A 25,505-nucleotide genomic window follows, 5' to 3' on the forward strand; every position below is an offset into this window, starting at 1 on the left:
TTAGCTCCACCCATTATGCCCAAATTACATTCAAAAAATGTCCTCACAAGGTCAAAGATTTCTTGTATTGCCATCCTTGTGGGGACATTGTGCCAACATAGGGTCCACACATACACACACCTCTAAACTCAAAAAGGGCACCAAACTACACACAACTGCTATGCGATTCATTGCTTCAGTTTATGTGTGATTTATTTCATCATATTTTTCAAGTGTTTAAATCAAGGCATCAACACGAGGATACAGTATCAGTTTTGAGTTTATTATACCATTGAATATTACTTGTTTTACAATGTTATGGCATAATTTTAAACTAATTGTTGCTCTTTATGCTATAGGATATATAGCGGGTGTAAACACAGATTAACAATCATTAATCAGAAGCATGGTGTCGGCTGGGGTTTTAGTGTATCAATCACATTGATTGACAAGAGGGGGACAGGGTGGTTATTCTCTCTAATCAAATGAGCTTTATTGGTTCATAGCAACTCCACCGGACCTTTCTGATTAATGATTGTCAATTACTGTTTACACCTGCAATAAACCTTATTAAAGAGCTACAAATTAATTTAAAACTATGCCATAACATTGTAAAACAAATAAACTACTTTGCAAAACACATTAACATTCAATAACATAATAAATTTAGAACTGAAACATGTTGTTGTCTTGATTTAAATACTTTGATGAAAAGCTTTGTATAAACTCATTGAAGAATCACACTGCAGTTGTGTGGAGTTTTTTAGAGGGGTGTGTGTGTGTGTGTGTGTGTGTGTGTGTGTGTGTGTTCATTCAGTTACAAAGCCCTAATAAAGTGTTATATCCTGCAACATAAATCTATGAATAAAAATACAAGCAATTTTTGTTAGGGACAGCTGAAGAGTCCTGGAAAACATTAGATCATCGGTGTTGGGGGTAACGCATTACAAGTAACTTGAGTTAGGTAATCAGATTACTTTTTCAAGTAACTAGTAAAGTAACGCATTACTTATTCAATTTACAACAAAATATCTAAGTTGCTTTTTCAAATAAGTAACTCAAGTTACTTTTTCACATTTATTGACTGACTGCTCTCAAAAAATACATTCGAGTTTCTATATGAACATATATTAAAGGTTCTGTTTCATATGCACAGTATTTACCCTGTTCTGTGTTTAGTATTATATTACTGACAGTGGTGGTTACAGACCTGTTCTGCATAAACAAATAGTTTCCTTGTGTGTTGTCTTGTGTGTGAAAGACATTCATTTTACTGAGTATTAATGTATAGGCTATTGTTGAATTTTCTATCAATTTACTAGTAGGTCTCTAAAGTACGGTCTGTCTTATATTTGTAATTTAAAAATTGAATAAGAAATATTAATTTTTGTGTAAAAACTTGTGTGAAAAAAATCTATATGGTATGACCTACTGTATTTGCTATTACTTACTGTATGACGTATTACTGTATTTGTCATTTGCAACAGAGAAAATCACTTGACAATAAAGAACAAACAATATACTCTAAAAAACATTTCATTTTGTGTGTGTGTGTAAATAACACCACATGACTAATGACTGATTATGAAGTTGGAACTTTTAAAAAAAGTGTCTTTTATGAAATGGTACCCTTAACCTTATGATTTGTTTGAGATGTTATCTGTTCTTCCTGGAAAAATATAAAGAGACACATTGTACTGTACATTAACTCAGCATTGGCTATATATCTAACCTGTAAATTGACTATAGGAATTTACAGAGTAGCTAAAATATTTTAATATCTTAAACTGGAACTTAAGTATTTATTTTATTTTTATTTTAGGTTGAAAGATTACCATATGAGCTCATGAGCATATGAGCTTGAGATATTCACCTTTATATTTTGGATGGAAATAATTTAAGCCTGTAGAATCATCAGACCTTTAAGCTTTGCTTTGACTATACCATCGGGGCTCTAGTATCAACAAGCAGTCAAGTAATTCCTCTTTGAAAGCAATTTATTTTCTTATTTGCTTTGTACGGCATACACACACCAGCATTGCCCTTGAAAACTGGTTCGCTCTCCCAGGTGCCATTTCCTGTCACTAGTCAAATATGTGTCAAAATTACAATTCAATAGAGATAAGCACATGTATACATAAAAAGTAAATAATACAAACATAATGCAAATAAATGAATATTTATCATAATTATAACACTAATAACTCAAAAATGAAAATTCAAAAATAAAAATGAAACAAAGTGCATGGAAAGGTCTATGACTTTTTTCACAGTACACAAATACATAATTAGACAGCTCTTCACATTTCATCTCAACATCCCTCACACATAAAACAGCTTCACACACACTTGTATCAGTCAGTTGAGCCTGTTTGGCGGTTTTAATGTCTTTCTTCTTCCAGTGTGTTGGGTCTCTCAGTCTGTGACGAAGACCAGGTGGAGCATGAGGTTGACTCTGAATGCAGCTATCTTTCTCTCTCTGCATCTCATGGCAGGTTGTTTCCATTGTTGTTTCTACATTAACTTTTCATTGTCAGCCCTCAGAAGTGTCAGCTTCCTCTTTCAGGGGTGAGCTGAAGGCCCATCAACCATTGCCTGTGTTTCTCTGCAGCCTGGGTCTTTAAGTCTCTTTCCCCCACTGGCATGCACAGTCCATTCGCTCTTGTTTGTGTGGGACAGCCTCTTCTGGAAATTGAACACTCAGAGAATGGCATAAATCAAATTGACCCCACATAAATTGTCACCACAATTGTATATGAGCAATCTGCTCTGCTTTTCCTTAATTTTAGAGGTCTCATCCAATTGACAACAGCAGTTCTGTATTCTATTTTAATAAAGCAAGTTCTTCTTTGCAGAAAATAGAGCAAGCCATTTCTTCTTTGCGGAAAAAGCAAGCAAGTTCTTCTTTGCAAAATGCAGGAAAGAGCAGGAGAGACCTTAATTATCTGAACATATTATAAACAATCCTCACAAATACATCAGTGTGACGTATGGTAAAATGTCACAACTGAAAATCAAAATAACATAAAATAAAAATTTTCTTTCTTTACTTGAATCAATTTAATTTTGTTTAACTTGGTTCACTCAATCTTGTTCTTATTCAACACAATGCAAAAGTTATTTCCGTTAACACATACTAAAATCTCTACAATAGATCAAATTTCAAGCTGTCTACCAGGGATTATGAATACATATTTCAGACGTCTTCCGATGACAGATAACAGGATATAATAAAACTATATCTTTGCTTCATTCAGTTAATATTGTACTATTTATTAATTTCTCTTTTTAACTAGCTCCCACATTTCTGTTCTTTAACCTATCTGAGACAATGCATAAATGAAATAAAAAAAAACTCTATTCGGCAGAATTATCTAAATACAGTTGTACATATCGTATCACTACAAATTTGGAACACGATACTTTAAAGATCACAGCTGGGACAGAACAGAGCAGAACAGGATTTGGTTCAAAACTAACTTCACCTCATCAAAGTGACTTAGAGGAAATAGTGACGAATAGTCATTAGTTGAATTTGTAAGCCTTTTTACAATCCAATCCAACCTCCTTTATGAGACGGACATCCACATACAAAAATAATTGCTGATGTACTGTTCTGCTTTGACACCCATTCTGACAAGACAGATTTATGTAGGAAATTTAAAAAGTAATTTTTTAGTGCCTTGCAAGGACTTCACTATACAATAGAATAGGTCATGACTGAGGTATAACTTCATCCATCAGATAAAATACTCAGAGAAATTCAAAATATGTGGCTAAACTCAGTGTTCATTTTTTTTTTTCATACAATAAATCCTAAAAATTTGCACAATTTAGATTTTTGCTTTCTGGATTTAGACAAATTTCAAATTCCTCTTGGTTTTAATTTTATAAAATTAATATATTATTGACCTCTGGATCTCAAATTAATAATCAAATCTCAATTTAATAATCAAGCAAGGCCAGTCTCCTGTTATCGTAATTGCCGAGCCCTCAACAGAAGCGTCCACCAAAATAACGGATTGACCAAGGGACTCTTAATGTCTAAACCAGTTTTACCTGCAAACCGGGATTAACAAGATAGATCATCAATGTCTAATTCAAGTCACCTCCGCACCACAGAGAGCTCTCTTAACTTTTATGCACTTCTGCCGATTAACCCAGAAGTCACCAGAATAAATCAATGATTCAATATTCCAAAGTCCCTAAAAGACTTCACAGAATACTCAAGAATATTAATTATCTGATATTCATAACATCGGCAGCGGCCCCGGACTCGTGGTTCTTTCTTTGTCTGCAGCCAAATTGAAAGACCCACATCCACAGGCAGACTCACTTCAAGGCTCAAGCAACTCAAAAACAGTAGACCAGAAACAGGGGATATTACTCACCTCTATTTTAAACCTTGCCGTGCATTACCAGAAGTGACGGGTCGTGAAGAACCGGGCGGAAACACCAAAACTGATGCAAAAACTTGAGGCAATGAGATCCAGGCAGTCCAGCAATGATTATGTCACAGTTCAAATTTGAATAAGGAATAACAAATTTATTAATTAAAAATTATAGAGACAAACAAATTAATTAAGTATGTTTTGGTCTAATAAGAAAAGCTCAAACAGATTTATCCATTATGTCATAGTTGGTGTAACGGCTAGGTCAGAGTGACTGGTCAAATGTCAAAGATAGATGAAAATAGATACAAAAGGTGTTGTTTTGACACCCTTAAAGGAATTTTGCAGATCTTGCATTATCACGGACATATTTTGATATAAAGGTACATCAAGTAGAATGAGCAACTAATTCCGAAAACATCGCTTCTGCAGTACTTGGCAGGGGTCCAATATCTAACCACAAACGTGTCAACATGACCTGTCACAGTGGAACACTTCAACTGAATATAGCAAGCATACATACTCTTAAAGATACAAGAAGAATAACCATAAAGGAGTACATTAAAGAGTAAATACTTGAAAATATGATGAGGATTAATATATGGAGTAGGAGTACAATGAATATATGAAATCTAAAGTAATATTGATAAATCATAAGCCATACATGATTAACATGAAATATAAATAAAATGCATGAATATGAATATTGACCATTTTGGATGCACCACACATCAACACCATCTGTACTCTAAAAATGTTTTGATTTAACCAAAAATATTGCATCAATATTTTTAAGCTATGACAACCAACAAACTACAACAAACATTTAAATGTCAAACACAACAGCACAGTCTTTCCCTTTACTAAAAACACATAAAATAATGCTTAATTTCAACATTTACTCTACTTATATGCAAAGGATGCTGGGAACTAGAAATCCATTGCCCAGTTTTTAAAATTATGAAGACTATTTTATTTAGACAAGTGCAAGTTACTAAAACGTAACTTTTTAAAATTGAATTGTTTCAATTACACACAATATTAAGCTGATGTAATTATCAACATTATGTCAACAGACCTCAACAGAATGATGTTTGCAACTTAAAATGTTTAATTAAATCAATACATTTGGATTTTTAACTTGTAACCATGCATTTATTTAAGTTGAGGCAATAGCCCCCCGGAATTTCTTAATGGAGTGCACAGTTGCTGAAACTAACACCAGATAAGATCTCTCTATCTAACACATCCACACTGAATAACACAAAGTGCTTGAGCAAGCTTTAGTCCGACCTGTAACAACCTGACATTCTTAAAGCACAGAAACTAATGACAGGGAGGCTGATCATTTGAACCAAGACCTCCGTTTAAGGGAATGATCAGATCCCATTTTCATCCAAGATCATTCCAAGGTCCTACAAACAAGATGCTCTAGATTTCATATTTTCAGAAACAAGGCTTTACGGCTGCTGGAGGAATGCCAGTCGGCAAAGTGTCTTTAAAAGCAGCTGATGCATCACTGGAGATCAAGGTGAAAATGAAAACCAAAGGACACCGGGGAAACGCCATGAGCTTTTTTTTTTTTTATTGCAATATGACTTTTAATGTTTGCATTGCAAAGGATAGATAGGAAGGAAACAAAAATCTAAACATCTTCCTATGTGCCAGAAGCTTTTTTTCTACAGCAATTTACAGGCTGAAGAGTAACTAAGGTTCATGTTACTGGGGAGAACATGATAAGACAGGACTGCATATCAACCTCTGAAATTGTGCTGTAGGTGGTTCACTATATATCATTCGTGAGTCCTGACAACACTATGAGTGATTTATTATTTTCTGCAGTCTCAAAAAAACATGGTTTCTAAAATGCTCAGAACTAAACAGCATATTAACTTCATATTGGTCTGTATGTTGTCAACAGCTACCAATCCTAAACAGATAATACAATACAGCTTGCGAACTGACTTAATTAACTTGCTAATTAATAATTTAAACCATACATAATACTACTACTTTTTATTAATTACTTCAATTCTCAAGTTAATCTCAGCCACTAAATGGGTTTGCTTTTAATGAGAGTATTAAGGCTATTTTTAATACATATATGTGGTATTTATTAAAAGTGGGGTAACTTTTGGTGCTCTAGCGGTTAATAAACAGAACTACATGCGTCTTGCGGAAGAACATTGTAGCCGGAACTACATCTCTCTGTTTATGCCTATGACGAGTCACGCACGTACTGTGCTACTCCGCAGCGGTACGAACAGGGCAGGGTTAATTTAAATTATACTGCAATTTTAGTCTATGCAGTCCTTTTTTATTTAGGCAAACAAGTTTCATTTACCCACTTTTTAAAGTTACTGACGTGAAAACAAAGTTTCGTTATTTGCAAAGACATTTGTTGGTAATTTAGTTGCATTTGGTTAATGCTGACCACTGTATTGCCTACTACTGACCTTTAGATGGAGCCACAGCACACTAATGCCCTCCGTGACGTCAACTTCCGCTGCGCAGTTACAACATTAACCAAATAATTAATGCAGTCATCTCCTTTACAAATCTCACAGGGATTGGTATGTAAACATAAAGTTAAATATACATTTAAGTATCAAATCTCTACATGCTAATTCAATACTGATTTTGTCATCTATGTTTTCTTTTGTTTTTATTTTCATTTTCATAAGGTTTCTGAAGGAGCAGCTTCCCCCAGGCTTTTGGAAGTGAATAGACACAATTGTCTAACTTTAATAAAAAGAAAGCAGCAATCCAGATGATGTATAATAATATCCATTCAAGTGCCATGTCACAAGTTTGCCACCAGAGATCACTATAGTATGATTTCTAAATAATCACTGTCACCTAATTCTCATCATCTTTAATTCTCATATTTTCACATAATTCTCACACTTTAATTTACTTTTTTTTTTTTTTTTTTTTGCCTTATTTTACTTTTCCATTTGTCAACTTTGCTTGGATACACTGTAATATATTCCACAAAAGAAGTGTAGAAATCATGCCCCCTCAGAGCACTTTGTAGTCTGATCTCAGTTCACATTATTCATTGACCCATTTGCAGCCATTAAAGACTTGTCTACATGACAAAGTATGGTACTGTGGTATATAGTATTGATACAGTAAAAAAATAAATGGTCAGAGAAAAATTAGGTAATTTGTACTTTTAGAGTTTTTGATAGGAAAATAGTCTTAAAGTACAGAGTATTTCAGAAGAACAACATAAAAAGCTTCTTCGTCAACTACTGTATAGATTCATAGGATGCAGGTTCGTAGGTAAATATTCACTCCCTCCAGCGATCATTTTTGCTTGTTTGCTGTTATTAACCTTCCTTTTTAAACTGCTTGAAACACTGGTTATACTTTTTTTTCTTCTTGAAATTGTGTGACCTTTTCTCATTTAGGGCCATGAATGTGCATGCAAAGTTTCGATACACAGATGTTTTGGGAAGGCTGTAGAAATTTTGGTGACTATGACTGTGTTGGGGTCAAATATCAACCCATTCAAAAACAGTAAAGACAGGGGAAAAAACAAGGTCCAATAGAGCTTTTATGTTTTTATGTGACTTTCTTTTTTTAGTGTCATATTGTCCGTTTTCAGAGAATTGCTTTGAAACCAATGGGGGGGTCAATGCTCTCAACACAAATAGGTACCAGATCTTCAACACAACAGGAGGGTGTCACGAAACAGTCGTGTAAACAGAACAAAGATGAAGAATAGGAATAATGGCATTTAATTACAAAACTCGGGAGATCAGACAGGAAACTCACACTGACACAACATAACATTGACGAGAACAGACAGAGAATGAGGGGGAACACGGTATAAATACATGGAGCAAACAAAGGGAACTAATGAGTAAATGAAATGACTAACAACACAGAGACACTAGATCACAGGGAAACACAAGACACAGCATACATGTTACAGTACGCACCCCCCCGAAAAGGCGCGTCCTTGCGCCATAAATAGTCCAACTGAGGAGGGAAGGAGGGGGCTCTAGAGGAGGGCGTGGAAAAGACAAACAGCAAAAATAGTCCAGGTCACTGAAAATAGTCCATGGGGGAGTGGAGGGTGGAAGAAGCCAGGAGCAGGAGGAGTCTGGTGGAAATCCAGTGTCCAGCCTGGATGATTCCCCATGGCAGAGTCAAAGGAGGGGGAGAAGCCATGGTGTAAATCTCCTCGACAAGGCCATGGAGATGATGGATGGAGATGGAGCCGGTGGAGAAGGAGTCCAGAGCGCAGACAGAGAGCTGATGGTCAGGCACGACACTGAAGACTTTGGTGGCTGCGACAGAGTTGTGGCGACGATCCCCCGAGGTGGAACCAGGGTACCGGAGGTCTGAGGTGGAGCCATTGAGGGCCGAGGCGAAGCAAAAGGGAAGGCGGAGCCATAGGGGTGGAGAGATGGAGCGCAGCAAACGGCTTGCAAGTCTGTGACCTAGGAGTGGTGAAGTCCGACTGAGGTGGACGGAACCAGCTGAGACTCAGAAGAACTAACTATAGCTGGGTGGGATCAGCGGGGGCAGGGGATCATCCTCTTCAAAACAGTCGTCGTTAAAACAACAAAATAAATAGTCCAGTGCTAGCTCACCCTCTGTGGTGGGAATGTGGGTAGGGCTCCACTCAATTCCCTCAAACTCAACGAGGACTCCCACACCTGGTCAGACGATTGTCGAGGCGCCGGCTTTGAGGCTCTGGAAAGCTTGGTCCTTTTCATTGGCTCCGGCTCGTTCCTCGCGGCAGGCTGAATTCCTCCATCTGCGGTGGGCTCTGGCTCGTTGTCTCTGCAGCTGGGTGATGGCAGGCTGGGCTCTGGATTAGGAGCGGGGCAGGTGAATACCTCCTTAGCAAGGCTGATGGTCAATGGTGAATCGCAGTTCACCAGCTCCCACTCCACGTACTCAGCGAAATTCCCCCGATGACCCACACCAGGCAGGCGTGTCTTCGTTTCCGCGCTGAGGCTTGTGTGGGAAAAGACACTCAGCGCTTCGTCCGGGAAGTTGGTGAGGCACGCCAGATCTAGAAATCATGTAGTGTGGGTCTGCTCCAGTCACAACAGCTGGACTGCCGGTAAGTCCAAGTTTCTGTTTTGGGTCTGTTCTTCTGTCACGAAACAGTCGTGTAAACAGCATGAAGATGAAGGAGAATGGGAATAATGGTATTTAATTACAAAACTCGGGAGATCAGACAGGAAACTAACACAACTTAACATTGACAAGAATGGACAGAGAATGAGGGCGAACACAGGGTAAATTAACAAGGCACAGGTGAATGAAATGACTAATAAACAACAAAGAAACTAGATCACGGGGAAACCCAAGACACAGCATACATCTTACAGAGGGTTAAGTTCAAGTGTTACTGAGTGAGAATTCCACTGCATATGATTCAGTCCGCATTTGAAATGTCCGAATCATTCAGACTGAACCTCAAACCGATTTACACTGCTTTGATAAACAGACACGCTCTTTTAAAAGAACTGAAGACTATTAATTTGCGTATCAGTCATCACTGGTTCTGATTCTAATCAGAATATACAAGACACATGTTTGATATAATTTTTAGAGAAATGTTTGCCAAGGATTTGTCAGTAAAAATATTACACATCAATATTGTACTGTGGCAATACTGTTAAAGCATCTACCAGCAGGCCAACGTCCAGCCAAACCTTGACCTTAAAAGTCTGTTGTGAAATATAACAACCTATACACATTTCTTGCTACTGGCTATAAAATCACTTCCCTCTACTTTTCTCACAAGGGCATAATATCTAAATATCTCAAATCAAAAATTACTGGCCAACTTTTGCAGATGTAGAGTCATTTTGGTTTGAAAGCAGTGTTTTGGACCTTTACTGTTTGCCTCTATCTCTGCAGTATCAGTTTCACTTTTAATACACAAAACTTTCCAGAAAAAAACTTTCCAGTTCCCAGAAACCAGTTCCCTTACCCTACAAACCAGTATTTTTATTTCCTTGAGCATGTCTAATGTTTACAGAATGCGGAAATTATTTAAACACTTCAGCTGAAAAAACCTGCAGTGTAACTCATTGTTGAGCTGCTGTTTGATCTGAGTTCATATGCAGTGAAATGGCAGAAGCCAGTATTTCAGTGGATCAGGACCAGTTCATGTGTCCAGTGTGTCTGGATCTACTGAAGAATCCAGTGACCATTCCTTGTGGACACAGTTACTGTATGAGCTGTATTAGCGGCTGCTGGAATCAGGATGATCAGAAGGGAGTTTACAGATGCCCTCAGTGCAGACAGACCTTCACTCCAAGACCTGCCTTATGTAAGAATGTGGTGTTTGCTGAAATGGTGGAGAAACTGAAGAAGACTAATCTCCAAGCTGCTGTTCCTGCTGGATCTGGAAATGTGGAGTGTGACGTCTGCACTGGAAGAAAACACAAAGCTGTCAAGTCCTGTCTGGTGTGTCTGGAATCTTACTGTCAAACTCATTTTGAACGTCATGAAGAATTTCGCTCAGGAAAGCCACACAAAGTGATCAATGCAACTGGACGACTCCAGCAGATGATCTGTCCTCAACATGGTAAACAACTGGAAATCTACTGCCGCACTGACCGGCGCTGTATTTGTCACTTGTGTAAAATGGATGAGCATAAATACCACGACACTGTAACAGCTACAGAAGAGAGGACAGAGAAACAGGTAAATACAATAATTACTGTCTTGGAATATATAATTGGTTATTGTTGTTTTATTTGTCATTATAATTTAGCATGTAATAAGTAAAATCTGCTTCACTTTTTTTCTGGTTTAAGAATAATTAATATTTGTGCACAAAGAAGAGGCTATTTTTGGTTGTTGTTGGCAAATAGAGGAGGAGGGTGAACTAAAGCTATAGGACAGGGTGCTGGTGATGACATGACAAAATGGACCATCAATATTAATAAAGTTATGCACATAAACATGATTGTTTAATATTATGATAAATATTTCAAATATTAATTTCGGACAACTTATTATCATCTACCTTTTACATTAGTCAAGTCATTTTGTTTTTGCTTTCAGAATGAGTTTTTGCTTTTAGTATGAGTTATTAAAATATTACTTTTTAACAACTCACAAACATTAGAATGAAAAGTGGTCTATTTACACACACACACACATATATATATATATATATATATATATATATATATGTATATATATATATACAGTGGTGGTCAGAATTATTGGCACCCTTGGTAAATATGATCAAAGATGACTATAAAAATAAATCTGCATTGTTTATCCTTTTGATCTTTAATTCATAAAATTATAAAAAAAAAAAATAGCAAAAATCTAACCTTTCATTGAAGGAAAAGAATTGAAAGTGGAGGGAAAATCACATTATGAAATAAATGTTTTTCTCCAAAACACGTTGGCCACAATTATTGGCACCCCTAGAATTTTTTATGAGTAAATATCTCTGAAGTATATTCCCATTCATATTTACATTTTTTTTAGCACACCAGGGTGATCATGAACATGAAATTGTCCAGCCATGACTTCCTGTTCCACAGGAGTAAAAACATGAGGAAACACAAAAGCCAAATTCCCTTAATCATTCATCACAATGAGTAAAACCAAAGAATGTAGGAGGAGAGTTTGAGTGGCCAAAGACTCTCCAAGGATCACAGCTGGAGAATTGCAGGGATTAGTTGAGTCTTGAGTCTCAGAAAGCCTAAAATAAATGATCAAACAGCACCTACATCACCAAAAGTTGTTCGGGAGGGTTTCAAGAAAAATTCTCTGCTCTCATCCAGAAACAATCTTCAGCATATTCAGTTGTCAGACACGACTGGAACTTCAAACGGGACCGGCTTCTATGGTCAGACGAAACTAAAAAAGGAGCTTTTTGGCGGCAAACCCACCAGATGGGTTTGGTGCACACATGGATAAAAAGTACCCCATGCCCACGGTTAAATATACTGCTGGATCTTTAATGTTGTGGGCCTATTTTTCTGCTGGAGGTCCTGGACATCTTGTTCATGTACATGGTATCATGGATTCTATTAAATACCAACAGATAAAAAAACAAAACCTGACCGCTTCTGCTAGAAATCTTATAATGGGCCGTGGTTGGAACTTCCATCAGGACAATTATCCAAAACAAACATCAAAACCAACACAAAAATGTGTCACTGAGCACAAAATGAAGCTTCTGCCATGGCCGTCCCAGTCCCCTGACCTGAAGAAAATGAGTGGAGTGAACTGAAGAGAAGAAGCACCAACATGGAGCTGGGAATCTGAAGGATCTGGAGAGATTCTGCATGAAGGAATGGTCTCTGATCTTTTGTCATGTGTTCTCCAAACTTATCAGGCATTATAGGAGAAGACTCAGAGCTGTTATCTTGGCAAAAGGAGGTTGCAAAAAGTATTGAATAAAAGGGTGCCAATAATTGTGGCCAACGTGTTTTGGAGAAAAACATTTATTTCATAATGTGATTTTCCCCCCACTTTCAATTCTTTTCCTTCAATGAAAGGTTAGTTTTTTGCTAATTTTATGAATTAAAGATCAAAAGGATAAACAATGCAGATTTATTTTTATAGTCATCTTTGATCTACTTTACTTCCGTGTGTGTTGTGCATTCCAAAGACTTTGTTGACTTCCTGAAGCAGTCTGAGTTACAGTGTATGTAAGGAATGAGGATCTGCACTGAAAACAGCGTATTCCCATTAACTGCCATTCACAAAAGTCAATATTGTGCAACCTCAGACACAGATGATCCCGCTATATGTGTGGAGCATATCTTCCTATTGAGGATAAAAGAAAGAAATCCTTTTTATTTATGAACAAAAAAATAACTGATTTCATTAAGAAGAACATTTCTTCGATTATTTCTTTGTCAAAAGAAACATCTGGAACAAACACTAAGAAACTTCCAGCAGAGAATCTGGCAGAGAGAGAAAGATCTTCAGGAGCTGAGAGATGTTGTGAAGACTCATAAGGTGAGTTGGCTATACTGTCAGGTGAGATTCTCCTCCAATCAGCGAGGATCCCAGTGCCAGTCTCACTGAAGCTCACTGTGTAATGTGTCCTGACAGCGCTCTGCACAGAAAGCAGTGGAGGACAGTGAGAGGATTTTTACTGAACTGATCCGCTCCATTGAGAGAAGCCGCTCTGAGTTGACACAACTGATCAGAGATCAGGAAAATGCTGCTGTGAGTCGAGTTGAAGGACTCTTGAAACAACTGGAGCAGGAGATTGATGACCTGAGGAGGAGAAACGCTGAGCTGGAGCAGCTTTCACACACAGATGATCACATTCATTTCCTGCAGGTAACAGCTTGAGAAAAACATAATACAGTTATCATATGTCTCTGTCTTCATTTTAATGTTGTTTGTCTTTCTTTTCTAATGTTGTTGTGACTTTCTGTAGAGTATCGAGTCTTGCTCTGTTCCTCCCAAAACCACTGTTGTGCCCAGAATCACTACCAGTTCTCACCTCTTATATGATGATGTGGGAAAATCTGTCCTTCTGCTAAAAAATAAACTTGAGGATTTCTGCAAAGAAGAGATAAAAATGATATCTGATAAAGGTAAAGTAATGGAGATATTCAAATATATATATATATATATATATATACGCACACACACACAGGGCCTAAAACTAACTTTTTGCCACACAGTGGTCGGTGACTTAAGAAAATTTACCGTCCACAAATATATTTTTTACCGGCCATGAAACTGTTTTTGCAATAAAAGGCAGTAACGACACCAAAATTTTAGATACCAGGGAAATTTCTACAGGACAGCTAAAATCACTAGCCTACTAATATACATTTAAAACATTATTAAAGACAAGTAAACAGTCAGTAATAAAATAAGAACAAATAAGCAAACAAGCAAAAGCACAAATAAATACAATATAATAAAGGTACAAATTAAATAAACAATGCTTTTCAGGTTTTTCAGGTAGGTCTTACAGTAATTTTCAGGTACAGAAACTTAATAAAGTAAGCAAATGTAAAATAACACTGCATAGTCTTCACTGTATAAATTAAACATCCTTATTGATTAATCCTTAATAAAGCTACAAAAGTTATTCAGTCAAGAGCTGTTAGTGATTTTTTCTTTGTCCTTTGTTGTTTGATCAACATTAAAAACAGACGCAGGAATATTAGGCTACTGTCACTTTAAGAGCGAACGCACGGATAATATAGCCTACTGATATTGGACACTGTACACGTTTATATTGTCAACTGTTAACGTTCACTTAAGACATAACCGACTATGTTTACTAGGATACTCGCTATTTTTTTTGACAATTTTGTTTGAATTTGTCCATTAAATTGCAAGAAGACATGAAAGAGAGCTCAGTTTAGTATTCGCGCTCTGTCTGACGCGGCTGTTTGGGTGGGCTCTTCGGATGTGTGCACGCACAAAACTTTTCACACACAGTGCGCGAAAGAAATGAGCTCCCTTTCGAGTCTTCTTCTTGTCAAAACTTAAGCTTTCGTTACGATGCAGCGCTGTCCCGAGCGTCACTCACATTTGTTCACGTTCATGCATTGTTAGAATTCATAAAAATGTTACCAGCCAGCAAGTGACACTGCAGCATACACTCGCCAACGCCGATTTTTACTCGCATTTGGAGCTTGGCGAGTGTTAATTTTAGGCCCTGTATATATATATATATATATATATATATATATACATATATATATATATATATATATATATATATATACTGTGAAACATCTAACGAACCTAAGACTTTTGCAGATTACTTTGAGTTTTATAATACTTTAAACGTCTGCTGGTTTCCATAGTGACACACATTGAGATCATTTCCACTTCTGAGGAGAGCATACAATGTAAGTCTTACTAATAAAATGCACACAATTATTTTTGATTCCTTCATTATACTAATGCAATATTTTTTTTTTATCATGTGATTATTCAAATCTATAAGCTATATAGATGTACAATATTCTAAACCAGCTGGTACACAAACTCAGTTAAGAGTAAATCTAAAACTGTTTTCCTCATTGTCACTAATTCAAGTTTGACATTAATATCTTTGCTTTCCTTTACAGCGCCACAGTCATGGTCCTGGGCCACGATGCCAGGGTCACCATCCAGTCCATACCCAATGCTAGGATCACCAACCAGTCCCTTCACAATACCAGAGCCATGGCCGAGACGCTTTACAATGCCAGAGTCACAGCCGAGACTCTTGTCAAAATCAAAGTATTGGAACTTCCCTAACCCATGAGTCACAGGCTCTCCACAGCACCAAAGTACTGGCCCAAATCATCACTGAGTTTTGCTCACCAAGACAAAGGACATTTCTTATGCTGCTCAATTATGATTTTTAACATATGATTTTTGTTTGAATAAATACAAAGAAAGTTTACTGGATGATATTTCCTACAAATATTCTTGTTATAACCCTATTATTCTTTAGAATTCTGCGATCTCTCCACCATTAGTATGTATGTGTGAATGTATTAGGATACTATCTTTATAACTTTATAAATGTTAGAGAAAATGTAGTTACCATTTCTTGATTCTTTGTCATTTTTAAAATATTAATTGAATGATATGTTTTTATCTGTAATTATAAAGATTTGGTAGTGGGGCAGTATATTACAACAATATTTTAATTAATTTTAGCAAATAATTGTTTTTGTTTTAAATTCTGTTTGAATTTTTGGTCAGTCCAGTTCTTTCTATTTGGAGAAATGATTTGGCTTGTTATTGAGGTTACTGAAACACACACACACAAAAAAAATTAATTTTTTATTTTATTATAGCATTATACAATAATAAAAACTTTATCATTTCCACCTGCGATCTGTTCTTTATTATGAAGTGTCATCCATTGTTTTACATGGTGAGAATGCACTGCAAACCATTCAGTCCATGTGTGAATGGTCCGTATAATTCAGGTTGAATCACAAATCGATTCACACCTGTTGTTAAGCCGTTTGACCTATTCATTGAAAAAGAACTGACTCAAAAGAGTGATTCATTCATGAATCAGTGATAAGTGATTCTGCTTCTAATCAGAAAATACAGGACGCACTACACATTTGGTGAAATTGGTATGTTTCTCACTGTCAGATTTATCATTAAAGTTTTACAGCAGTATTTTACTGGTTTTCTGGATATAGCATCTACCAGCAGGGACTTACTTTCTGAAGCTAACCAACCAAATATTGACTTTGGCTTTACATTTAAACTATAATAACCTAGACTATACATTTTTTTATAGATAAAAGTTAACTTTCCAGATTCCTGAAGTCACAGTCACACCCTACAACAAACCAGTCTTTCTTGGACACGTCTCGTAATCACAACCAGAAAACTATTTCACTCTTTAGCTGTAAGAACCTGCAGTGTAAGTCATTGTTGAGCTGTTGTTGAGGTTAAATGCAGTGAAATGGCAGAAGCCAATATTTCAGTGGGACAGGACGAGTTCAGCTGTCCAGTGTGTCTGGATCTACTGAAGAATCCAGTGACCATTCCTTGTGGACACAGTTACTGTATGAGCTGTATTACCGGCTGCTGGAATCAGGATGATCAGAAGGGAGTTAATAGCTGCCCTCAGTGCAGACAGACCTTCACTCCAAGACCAGCTTTAGGTAAAAACACCATTTTGGCTGAAATGGTGGAGAAACTGAAGAAGACTAAACTCCAAGCTGCTGTTCCTGCTGGATCTGGAGATGTGGAGTGTGACGTCTGCACTGGAAGAAAACACAAAGCTGTCAAGTCCTGTCTGGTGTGTCTGGAATCTTACTGTCAAACTCATTTTGAACGTCATGAAGAATTTCGCTCAGGAAAGCCACACAAAGTAATCAATGCCACTGGACGACTCCAGGAGATGATCTGTCCACAACACGGTAAACAACTGGAAATCTACTGCCGCACTGACCGGTGCTGTATTTGTTACCTGTGTACAGTTGATGAGCACAAAAACCACGACACTGTAACAGCTACAGCAGAGAGGACAGAGAAGCAGGTATTACTACATATCTAGTTCACTCATGAAACTCTAGATGGCACAGGCTGATAGATCTGTAACATGCAATCTGCTAGAAATCACATAATTTACTACTCAGCACAAGCTGACTGGTATCTGCTGATTCTGCAGCCTATTAATTAAATTATATCCTCTGAGTATCTAATTATGTTATTTTTTAAAACATTATTTTTGTTACTTTTATTAGTAAATAATTTAAAAAAAATTGTATTCTGTTGAAATTTTCATCCAATCATGTCTTTCTATTTTGATAAATTATTAGCCTGCTTATAATAATAAGATAATAATTATAATTAAGATGCAGTAAGTGATTTGAGAAAGAGTTGATATTGAAATCAAGAGTATATACAAGCAAGAGTTGGAGTTAGTCTCCAGAAGCACACCAGCTCCAGACAAACAATAACCCTATTCGGACGGGACTAGTTTTCTAAACGACTTTTAACAGTGCTTCTCAGAAATCGCATACTGCCCCTTTATAGTTACTGAAGTGCCAATACAGTTTGTGGTTAATAAAGAATGAATAAATTCTATTTACTTCCTCCAGCGATCTGTTCTTTGTTAAAGTATCATCCTGTGGTTTACTTAGTGAGAAACCACTGGCAAAAAATAAATAAAAATCATTCCACAAGTGAACTGTCTATATGATTCAGATTGAATTGCAAATCGATCGTTGCTTAGCCATTTGATCCATTCATTAAAACAGAACTGACTCGAAAGATTTTTCTTTCTGTTACATAAATAGTGCTTTGTATTTTAAACTTAACATATGTAGGTAGTCAGTAAAAAAATTAAATGTATAAAATAACATTTATATAAAAATAAATTTCTGTTTGAACATTTCTTAGCACTGTTATTTCTTTGTTCAACAGAAACAGCTGGAGAAAAATCAAGAAAACTATCAGCAGAGAATTCAGCAAAAAGAGAAAAAACTCCAGAACCTGAGAGAGGAGGTGAAGACTCATAAGGTGAGTTTGATAACCTGTCATGATATCAGAGCCATAGCTTTTTGGACATTGCTCCGACATATAACCCTAAAGTGCTTTGGGAGACCTGAATGAGAGAGGATCCCAGTGCACTTCCAGTCTCACTGAAGCTCATTGTGTAATGTGTCCTGACAGCGCTCTGCACAGAAAGCAGTGGAGGACAGTGAGAGGATCTTTACTGAACTGATCCGCTCCATTGAGAGAAGCCGCTCTGAGGTGACGCAGCTGATCAGAGATCAGGAAAATTCTGCTGTGAGTCGAGCTGAAGAACAACTAGAGCGACTGGAGAAGGAGATTGAAGACCTGAGGAGGAGAAACGCTGAGCTGGAGCAACTTTCACACACAGAAGATCACATTCATTTCCTGCAGGTAGCAGAGCCTGAGAAACAGTTTGGTGTGTCTTCATTTGTCTTTATTTGATGATTTTTGTTGTTTCTCTTTGTTTTCTGTGCAGGGTTTGTCATGCCGGTACTTTCTTTGCCTGAGTTCAGAATCACTGCCAATTCTCTCCTCTATGATGATGTAGTAAAATCTGTGTCTCTGCTAAAAGAGGAACTTGAGGATTTCTGCAAAAAGGAGACAAAAAAAATATCTGATAGAGGTAAAGTGGTTCAAAAATTTGAGATACATTACATGATACATTATACTCTTTATATGAACATCATACTTTAGATGTCTTTTGGTTTCCATAGTGCAAAACAATGCGACCATTCCCATTTCTGAAGACAAGGTGAAACAATGTAAGTGTTACTAATAAAGTGCACACACAGAGAGAGAGATACGGACACACACTCCGCACACACTATATCAACTATTTTTTACTTCTAAAAATATTTATCCATGCTCATTAGAAGCAGTTAGTGATCACAGAATATATGAAAAACTTTTATTTTTAAAATATGCATTTATGTCTACTATTTATCAGTTACTTCAGATCTTGATCAAGTTTATTTAGTTCAGTCTGGGGTGACCAGTCATTGTCATTTGCATGATCACATATTTCCTGTTTCAGTTTACTTTATTATCCTCATGTAACCCATACTTTTCATGTGATTATTCCAATCAATAATTTGCCCTGCATTGAGCAGATTAGTGGTTTTCAGTCCTGACCTAGGTTCTTTCTGTATTATTTAACATGCCTGATTCAGATCATCAGTTCCAGAGAGCTCCATGACCTAAACCAAAGAGTATAGAACCCAAGAGTCGACACTCTGATACTTTTTGGGCAACAGCCACTAGATGGCGCTCCGGTAGCGCGGCCGCCATTATGGGGTGAAAATACTAACTGGACCATAGAATCCTTCACATCTTACGCACCCAAAACCTGTTTCATCTTACGCACCCAATTTCACTGCCAAATCAGAAGCGCAAAAGAACATTTTTCAAATGAAATCATCAGTAAATTTTATGGCACCTACAGTAAATGTTGTAGTATTGTCTTATACTGTATATGTTTTATTTGACCAGTTGTGAAATCCAACCATTCATCCATCTGAGGTAATGTAGTTAACCTACTTTATTGAGTAACCTATTTCCATTTTATGCAGCTTTACACATTTATTAATAGTAAATTAATAATTAATAAATTTAAGATCATCATATTTGCAGCGAACAATATATTTCAGACCTAGTGGAGTAATAGTAATAATAGTGTCACTCCACTAGGTCTGAATTGAAATAGGCTATTGTAAGTTTTAATGGATCACGCTTCAAACATAACGATCTTATAATACATGATGCATTGCTGTGTCCGTTATCCCATAATTCCCATTTTTGGACACTTTTGCTTTGAAAGTTGCTTGTGCTTTTGTCTTAATTAGACAACACTGCAAAATCAAGCTGTTATATTATGTTATATATTTATTGTCCAACATTCCCAATTTTTCTGATGCATGTCCTTAATTTAATTTCATATGTTGGTATTAATTCAGTGTTTATAATGCTAATACTTGAACTTCAAAGAATTTTAACCCAAACTGACTGGGTTTCTAGAGAGCAAAAAGGTTTTATTAAAAAAGTGGAAGGCTTACACAAAGTCTGTAAAATAAACTGTTAAAAGGATTTGATGATCACTAATGATAGTGTTTTATTCTGTGTTGTCATCATTCAAGTTTGATTTCAGCTTTAATGTACGTTTTTTGTTTTTTTGTTTAACAAATCAGCTGATATTGCCATAGAAACTAGTGGACTGCCGAGTCGCTTTCACCCCAAAATGGCGGAAACGCAGGGCCGCTGCTGGGCGCCGGTGTTGCAATGGAATGTTCTATTGAGTGTTGCTTCTTGTTAGTGTATATTCTTTGCCTAAACGGAGTGTGTCAGATTATAAGAGACGCATAAGCCGCCTTTTCACTGCACGCTACATTTGGATACGACTGTTACTTGCCCTCTAGGTGTGACCGTCAGCAGTGAAAAGGCGGATAATACAAAATGTTCAGTGCAGTGGATACCCAGGTCCAGGATTGAAAACCACTGGAATAAAGCGTAAGCACAATATTATAAGCAAACTATTATGCACACGTCATCACGTCCATTTCAAGATGTTTAATTTATATGGTCACTATTTCATAAGAACTCATGGAATGTCATTGTTTTGTTTTTGTTTTTTTTATAACAAACTTAGCAGCTTTAATTAATGCTTGACTGAATATCTGATCATTTGTCATTGATGAGTCATCGGTGTAAATGGGTTTTCCTCCACAGTGCCAGATCCATGGTCACGGTTTAGGACCAGAGCAGGGACAAGGCCACGGTTAAAGACCTCCAACAGTCTCTCTACAGGGACAGAGACTAGACCCTCTGCATTTTTGCTGAACGCAGTGGTGGATGATAAAAGCCATACTTGAGTAAAAGTATAGATATCTCACCAGAAAACGACTTTGGTAAAAGTTAAAGGCACTGTTTAGAATATTACTTGAGTAAAAGTTTTAAAGTATGTGATATTTTTTGTACTTAAGTATGAAAAGTATTTTTTTTTATATTAAACGTAAGTATTGAAAGCATAGGCGTAATTTGCGGGTGGGGCGGGTGGGGCGGGTGGGGCATGTCCCCACCACTTTTTGAAAGGGTCGATATTGTCCCCACCACTTTTTGAAACATCTCGCGGCACGGATATGTAATACAAAAGAAACACCTCTAGTTGATTATCAATTTGTGTTAATAATAGGCGATCTGGCGCTGGGATGTGTTGTTTTTGAAAACATGTTGAGTGCTCGTTGTCGCTGTTATCAGAGGCGCAACAGTGTTCTCTTGGCGCTCGTGCACACTGCGGATTCACACGGACGAGCGCTTCAGTCTATCGCTTAACTGTTGCGGAGACCTTTATTCGTTACGTTGAAATCACAAAACAAAATACACATAAACGTGTCCCTGCTCTTGATATACAATCACTGATGAACATCTTTGGTTTTAATGAGGAAAAAAAAACAAAAATCAGACATGAATGGATTAGAACCCTGAACCTCTTGCACGCTAAACGAAAATCCACGAAGCGGATCCACGTATTTATTAACTAATGTACATACTCCCGAGACTAACGACATATTATAGCAGATGTAAGGAAGAAACTATCATATTAATTAATTATTATTATTATTATTATTATTATTATTAATACAATTACAATAATTGTAATTGTATTAATTGTATTACATACACGAATGTCCCACCCACTTTTTAAAACAAAGTTACGCCAATGATTGAAAGTAAAAGTACAATTAAATGTAAACTACAAAAGGAGCAAAAAAAAAAAAAAAAAATTACAAATTGTTCTATACACAGTTTGAGCATTAAGATTGTGTTCAGTTTTAACTCTTTTTACATTTTTTTCCTAGAATAAAAAAAATGGCAAAATGTTTATTGTAAGTTTTAAATATAAAAAACATTAATATATTAATTATACATTGATCATTCATGTTAATTCATAGTGCATAACGATTTTGGAAAATAATCTAATTGCGATTATTTTTACCAATATTGCGATTGCAATTTAATGTGCGATTATTTTTTAAGTTCTTTATCTTCTGTATTATTCAACAAAGACCAGCAATAAATGATTGTAGGGGTGGGAATCTTTAGGCACCTCAAAATTCGTTTCAATTCTGGGAGTCACAGTCCGATTCCAAAACAATTCTGATCTTTTTTCTTATGGATTAGTCTTATTAATAAAACTTTTTTATTATTTAATTACATATGTAATTATAAGTACTTTTTAAAATAATTACACATTCAAAATTTAATTAAAACAATTGCATGTTAATAATTAAAAAAAACAACAACTAATAAACGAAGACAGATTAAGCCAGGATTAGGCTTTAGTTTAATTAGGACATCTAAGTATCTTTTATAAATGTGCCTTAGAAAAAAAACATAAATGGTGTGCATCTTGAGACAAAACAATGGCACTGATATATTTTAAAGCATATCAGTGCATCGCCATCACGCATCTGTGGTTAAAAACTAAGCTCAGAATCGATCCAGAAACGTTAGAGAGAGAATCTTTTCTCCCATCTCTATTGTATAGTATGAACAACACAATATTAGATAGATTAAACATAAACTGTGCTTTTATGTAGGACAGGCATATGTGTAGCGTGCCAAGTTGATGCTTCCTCTGCAGACTGCTTTACTCTCACATGTCACGTGGCGAGGATGTAATAGCAGCCTTTGCGATTAAAAAATCACGTTTTGTCATATCGCGATATTATCGCAAATGCGATTAATCGTTCAGCCCTACTTCACACTGTCAGCGTCACAGGACAAATACAGTATTTAACAAACATTTAGCAACACTTCTGATTCAGTGCTCAAAGAAAGTTTCTTTCATATATCGTCAAGGCCAAATAACTTCTGAAACCCAATTAAAAACCAAATTAATTTATGGCTGAGTGATTACTGAATAATGGTTATGAAATAACTGAGTGAAATGTGTTTTGGATGCCCTGATAGATGGATAACATTCTGGCTTTTAGGAAAAGATACCGTATGTTCAATTTTATACCTGTATGTATTAAATTGCTCAGGTTTAGTTAATTTTTTTTCTTTATAATTAGCCTTTTGTAGCTGACTCTTGACTTTTTAGAACTTCTCTAAATTAGAATTTCTCTAAACCAATAGTTAGATACCTCTCTTAGGTTTACTAAAGTCCGAATCATAAAGTCCGACAGAGATGCTTAATCTCCACTACCCTTTTTTAAATAGCTATGCAATTTCTTAACTTTACAGCTTTGTTATGAGAAAGATGAATTTATTTTGTTTCGGTTATCTTTGTATAGCTTTATAACTGCTAGGGAAAGTACATTAAACATCTCTTGACTTTATTTAATAAAACTGCAACTGTTCATTGTTATTTAACAGATACAACTTTTATTTTTAATAATGTATTAGTAAATGTTCATGTTTATGTTAACAAATGTAGGTAACTAATGTTATTAACAAATGGAAAGTTTTATAGGAAAAAACAAAATTGTTTTTTGACATTTGGTTCAGTAATGGGTCAGCTGTTTAATAATAGACCCTTTTTCACAGACTGTGAAATCCTGCATAGTTTTTTATATTTATATATTTTAAAAAACGTATGTACATTTATAACGCTATACTTAGTATTATATTACATTTGCATCAAGTTACAAAAAACTAGTTAACGCTGCTGTGAGGGTGTTTCTAATACAGCAGCTATGGGAGTGACAGTAAAAATGACATCTTTCTCTCTTCTGACTGCTGTTATTAATCACTCTCTATTTTTTCCTCTTTTTGAAAGTTGTGAAAACACTATTGTGGAGTTTTTCTTTTGCTATTTGAGTAAATTGAAACACAAAAAAAATATATTTAACGTATTCTTTCATTCACCCAACTATGACGACTTCCACTTCTGAGAAACCCGGAAATGTGAAAAGGGTCTATGAGGGAGGTTTAATTACTGGCTGTATTTTAAAATACAAAATACCAGTAACGTCAAAATATTTTACAGTACTATTCAAAATTTTATGGTCTGTAAGATATTTCTGAAAGAAGTCTTTTATGCTCACCAAGAATTTATCAACAATAAAGTAAAAACAGTAATACATGTGATACATTTTTTCAGGATTCTTTGCTAAAATTGCTTCAGTAGAACAGCATTTGAAACAGAAATCTTTTGTAATATTCGTAACATGTCTTTACTGCCACTTTTGATCCATTTAATGGATTCTTGCTAAATAAATGTATTAATTTCTTCAAAAAAAAGTCTTACTTTTGAAGGGTAGTATAGTTAATTATGTTAATTATGCAAAGTTATGTACTATTGCTGTGGAACTACTATATTCATTTATTCTGTTCGTCCTGCACCAACTGTCTTTATTCTGCAGAACATAAAATAAGATAATTTGATAAAAATGTCTGTTTGTTGTTGTCATTTTTATTGGGACTAATAGAGAATGGTATTTCTACATCAGGCATCGATCATCACTTCACAAGTTGTCTGCTTTCCACTATGATTTAGGGTTGCACCTGAGGTGGCAAGGGAAATTTTAGATTTGGGATTTGGGACCTCAGGATGGTTTTTGTATTTTGTAGTGGTGGTAATTTGTAGGGATACACCGATACCATTTTTTCAGATCTGGTCCGATACCAAAAATTCTGAGTATCGACCAAATATAATAATAGGAACCTTGAATCATCTTGGAGAGAGCCGTAACCGAACACAACACGCAGTTTGAATGCTGAATGGAGAAGACTGACAGTTGCAGTGGAGAGAAGAGTTTAGGTGAACTTGAATTTAACAACTTAAATATTCATCTGTACCTCACATTAAACTATGGAATGGCTTCAGAACACTTGGAATATAGTGCACAAAAACTTTATGGTGCTTTATAATGATGTTGTGCCTTTTGTGGGGCTTAAAAATAACAGAGAAAAGTATACGCACAATATCGGATTTGGATCGGTCTCCTCTGACCGATACCCAATCCGGCAAAGAATGACAGTATCGGAGCCGGTAACGATACTGATTATCAGATCAGCTCATCCCTGGTCATTTGTGTGGCAAATTAAATAAATAATCATAATGTATTTATACATTTTTTACTTCTATGCTTATTAAAACATTTTATTTTTTCAAAATTGTTCTGAAGCAAAACTCACTTGAGCAACAAGTGCAGTAGGGTAGAC

At 36.0% G+C, this 25,505-nt stretch overlaps 1 protein-coding gene and 1 long non-coding RNA gene across 4 annotated transcripts; both read left to right on the forward strand.

Annotated features, from left to right (window-relative positions):
• The first annotated feature begins 7,919 nt into the window (after nucleotides 1–7,919).
• On the forward strand, nucleotides 7,920–18,801 carry LOC127502175 (E3 ubiquitin-protein ligase TRIM47-like). 3 transcript variants are annotated; one of them, XM_051874817.1, is made up of 6 exons: nucleotides 7,920–11,054; nucleotides 13,245–13,340; nucleotides 13,437–13,670; nucleotides 13,771–13,930; nucleotides 15,164–15,208; nucleotides 15,431–16,183. In XM_051874817.1, the coding sequence occupies exons 1-6, from the start codon at nucleotides 10,476–10,478 to the stop codon at nucleotides 15,607–15,609; spliced, it is 1,293 nt and encodes a 430-aa protein (XP_051730777.1). In that variant the 5' UTR covers nucleotides 7,920–10,475; the 3' UTR covers nucleotides 15,610–16,183. The 3 variants fall into 3 exon arrangements, with proteins under 3 accessions (XP_051730777.1, XP_051730779.1, XP_051730778.1); XM_051874819.1 differs by lacking the exons at nucleotides 13,437–13,670; nucleotides 13,771–13,930; nucleotides 15,164–15,208; nucleotides 15,431–16,183 and adding an exon at nucleotides 18,498–18,801; XM_051874818.1 differs by lacking the exons at nucleotides 7,920–11,054; nucleotides 13,245–13,340; nucleotides 13,437–13,670; ... (1 more) ...; nucleotides 15,164–15,208; nucleotides 15,431–16,183 and adding exons at nucleotides 16,737–17,358; nucleotides 18,249–18,344; nucleotides 18,498–18,801.
• A 10-nt stretch (nucleotides 18,802–18,811) lies between these two features.
• On the forward strand, nucleotides 18,812–24,691 carry LOC127502184 (uncharacterized). Its single transcript, XR_007926792.1, has 3 exons — nucleotides 18,812–18,963; nucleotides 19,055–19,102; nucleotides 21,063–24,691. It is a non-coding gene; the product is annotated as an uncharacterized LOC127502184 (long non-coding RNA).
• The last annotated feature ends 814 nt before the right edge of the window (nucleotides 24,692–25,505 follow it).

The sequence above is a fragment of the Ctenopharyngodon idella genome, chromosome 20 (assembly GCF_019924925.1).
Source record: "Ctenopharyngodon idella isolate HZGC_01 chromosome 20, HZGC01, whole genome shotgun sequence".
NCBI lineage: Eukaryota > Metazoa > Chordata > Actinopteri > Cypriniformes > Xenocyprididae > Ctenopharyngodon > Ctenopharyngodon idella.

Bases quoted from the DNA above. Each gene is read 5' to 3' on its own strand.
- LOC127502175 (XM_051874817.1), top strand. From the start codon at position 10,476: ATGGCAGAAGCCAGTATTTCAGTGGATCAGGACCAGTTCATGTGTCCA. The intron at 11,055-13,244 runs GTAAATACAATA...CTTTGTCAAAAG, and splicing joins AAGAGAGGACAGAGAAACAG to AAACATCTGGAACAAACACT. The intron at 13,931-15,163 runs GTAAAGTAATGG...TGGTTTCCATAG, and splicing joins AAAAATGATATCTGATAAAG to TGACACACATTGAGATCATT.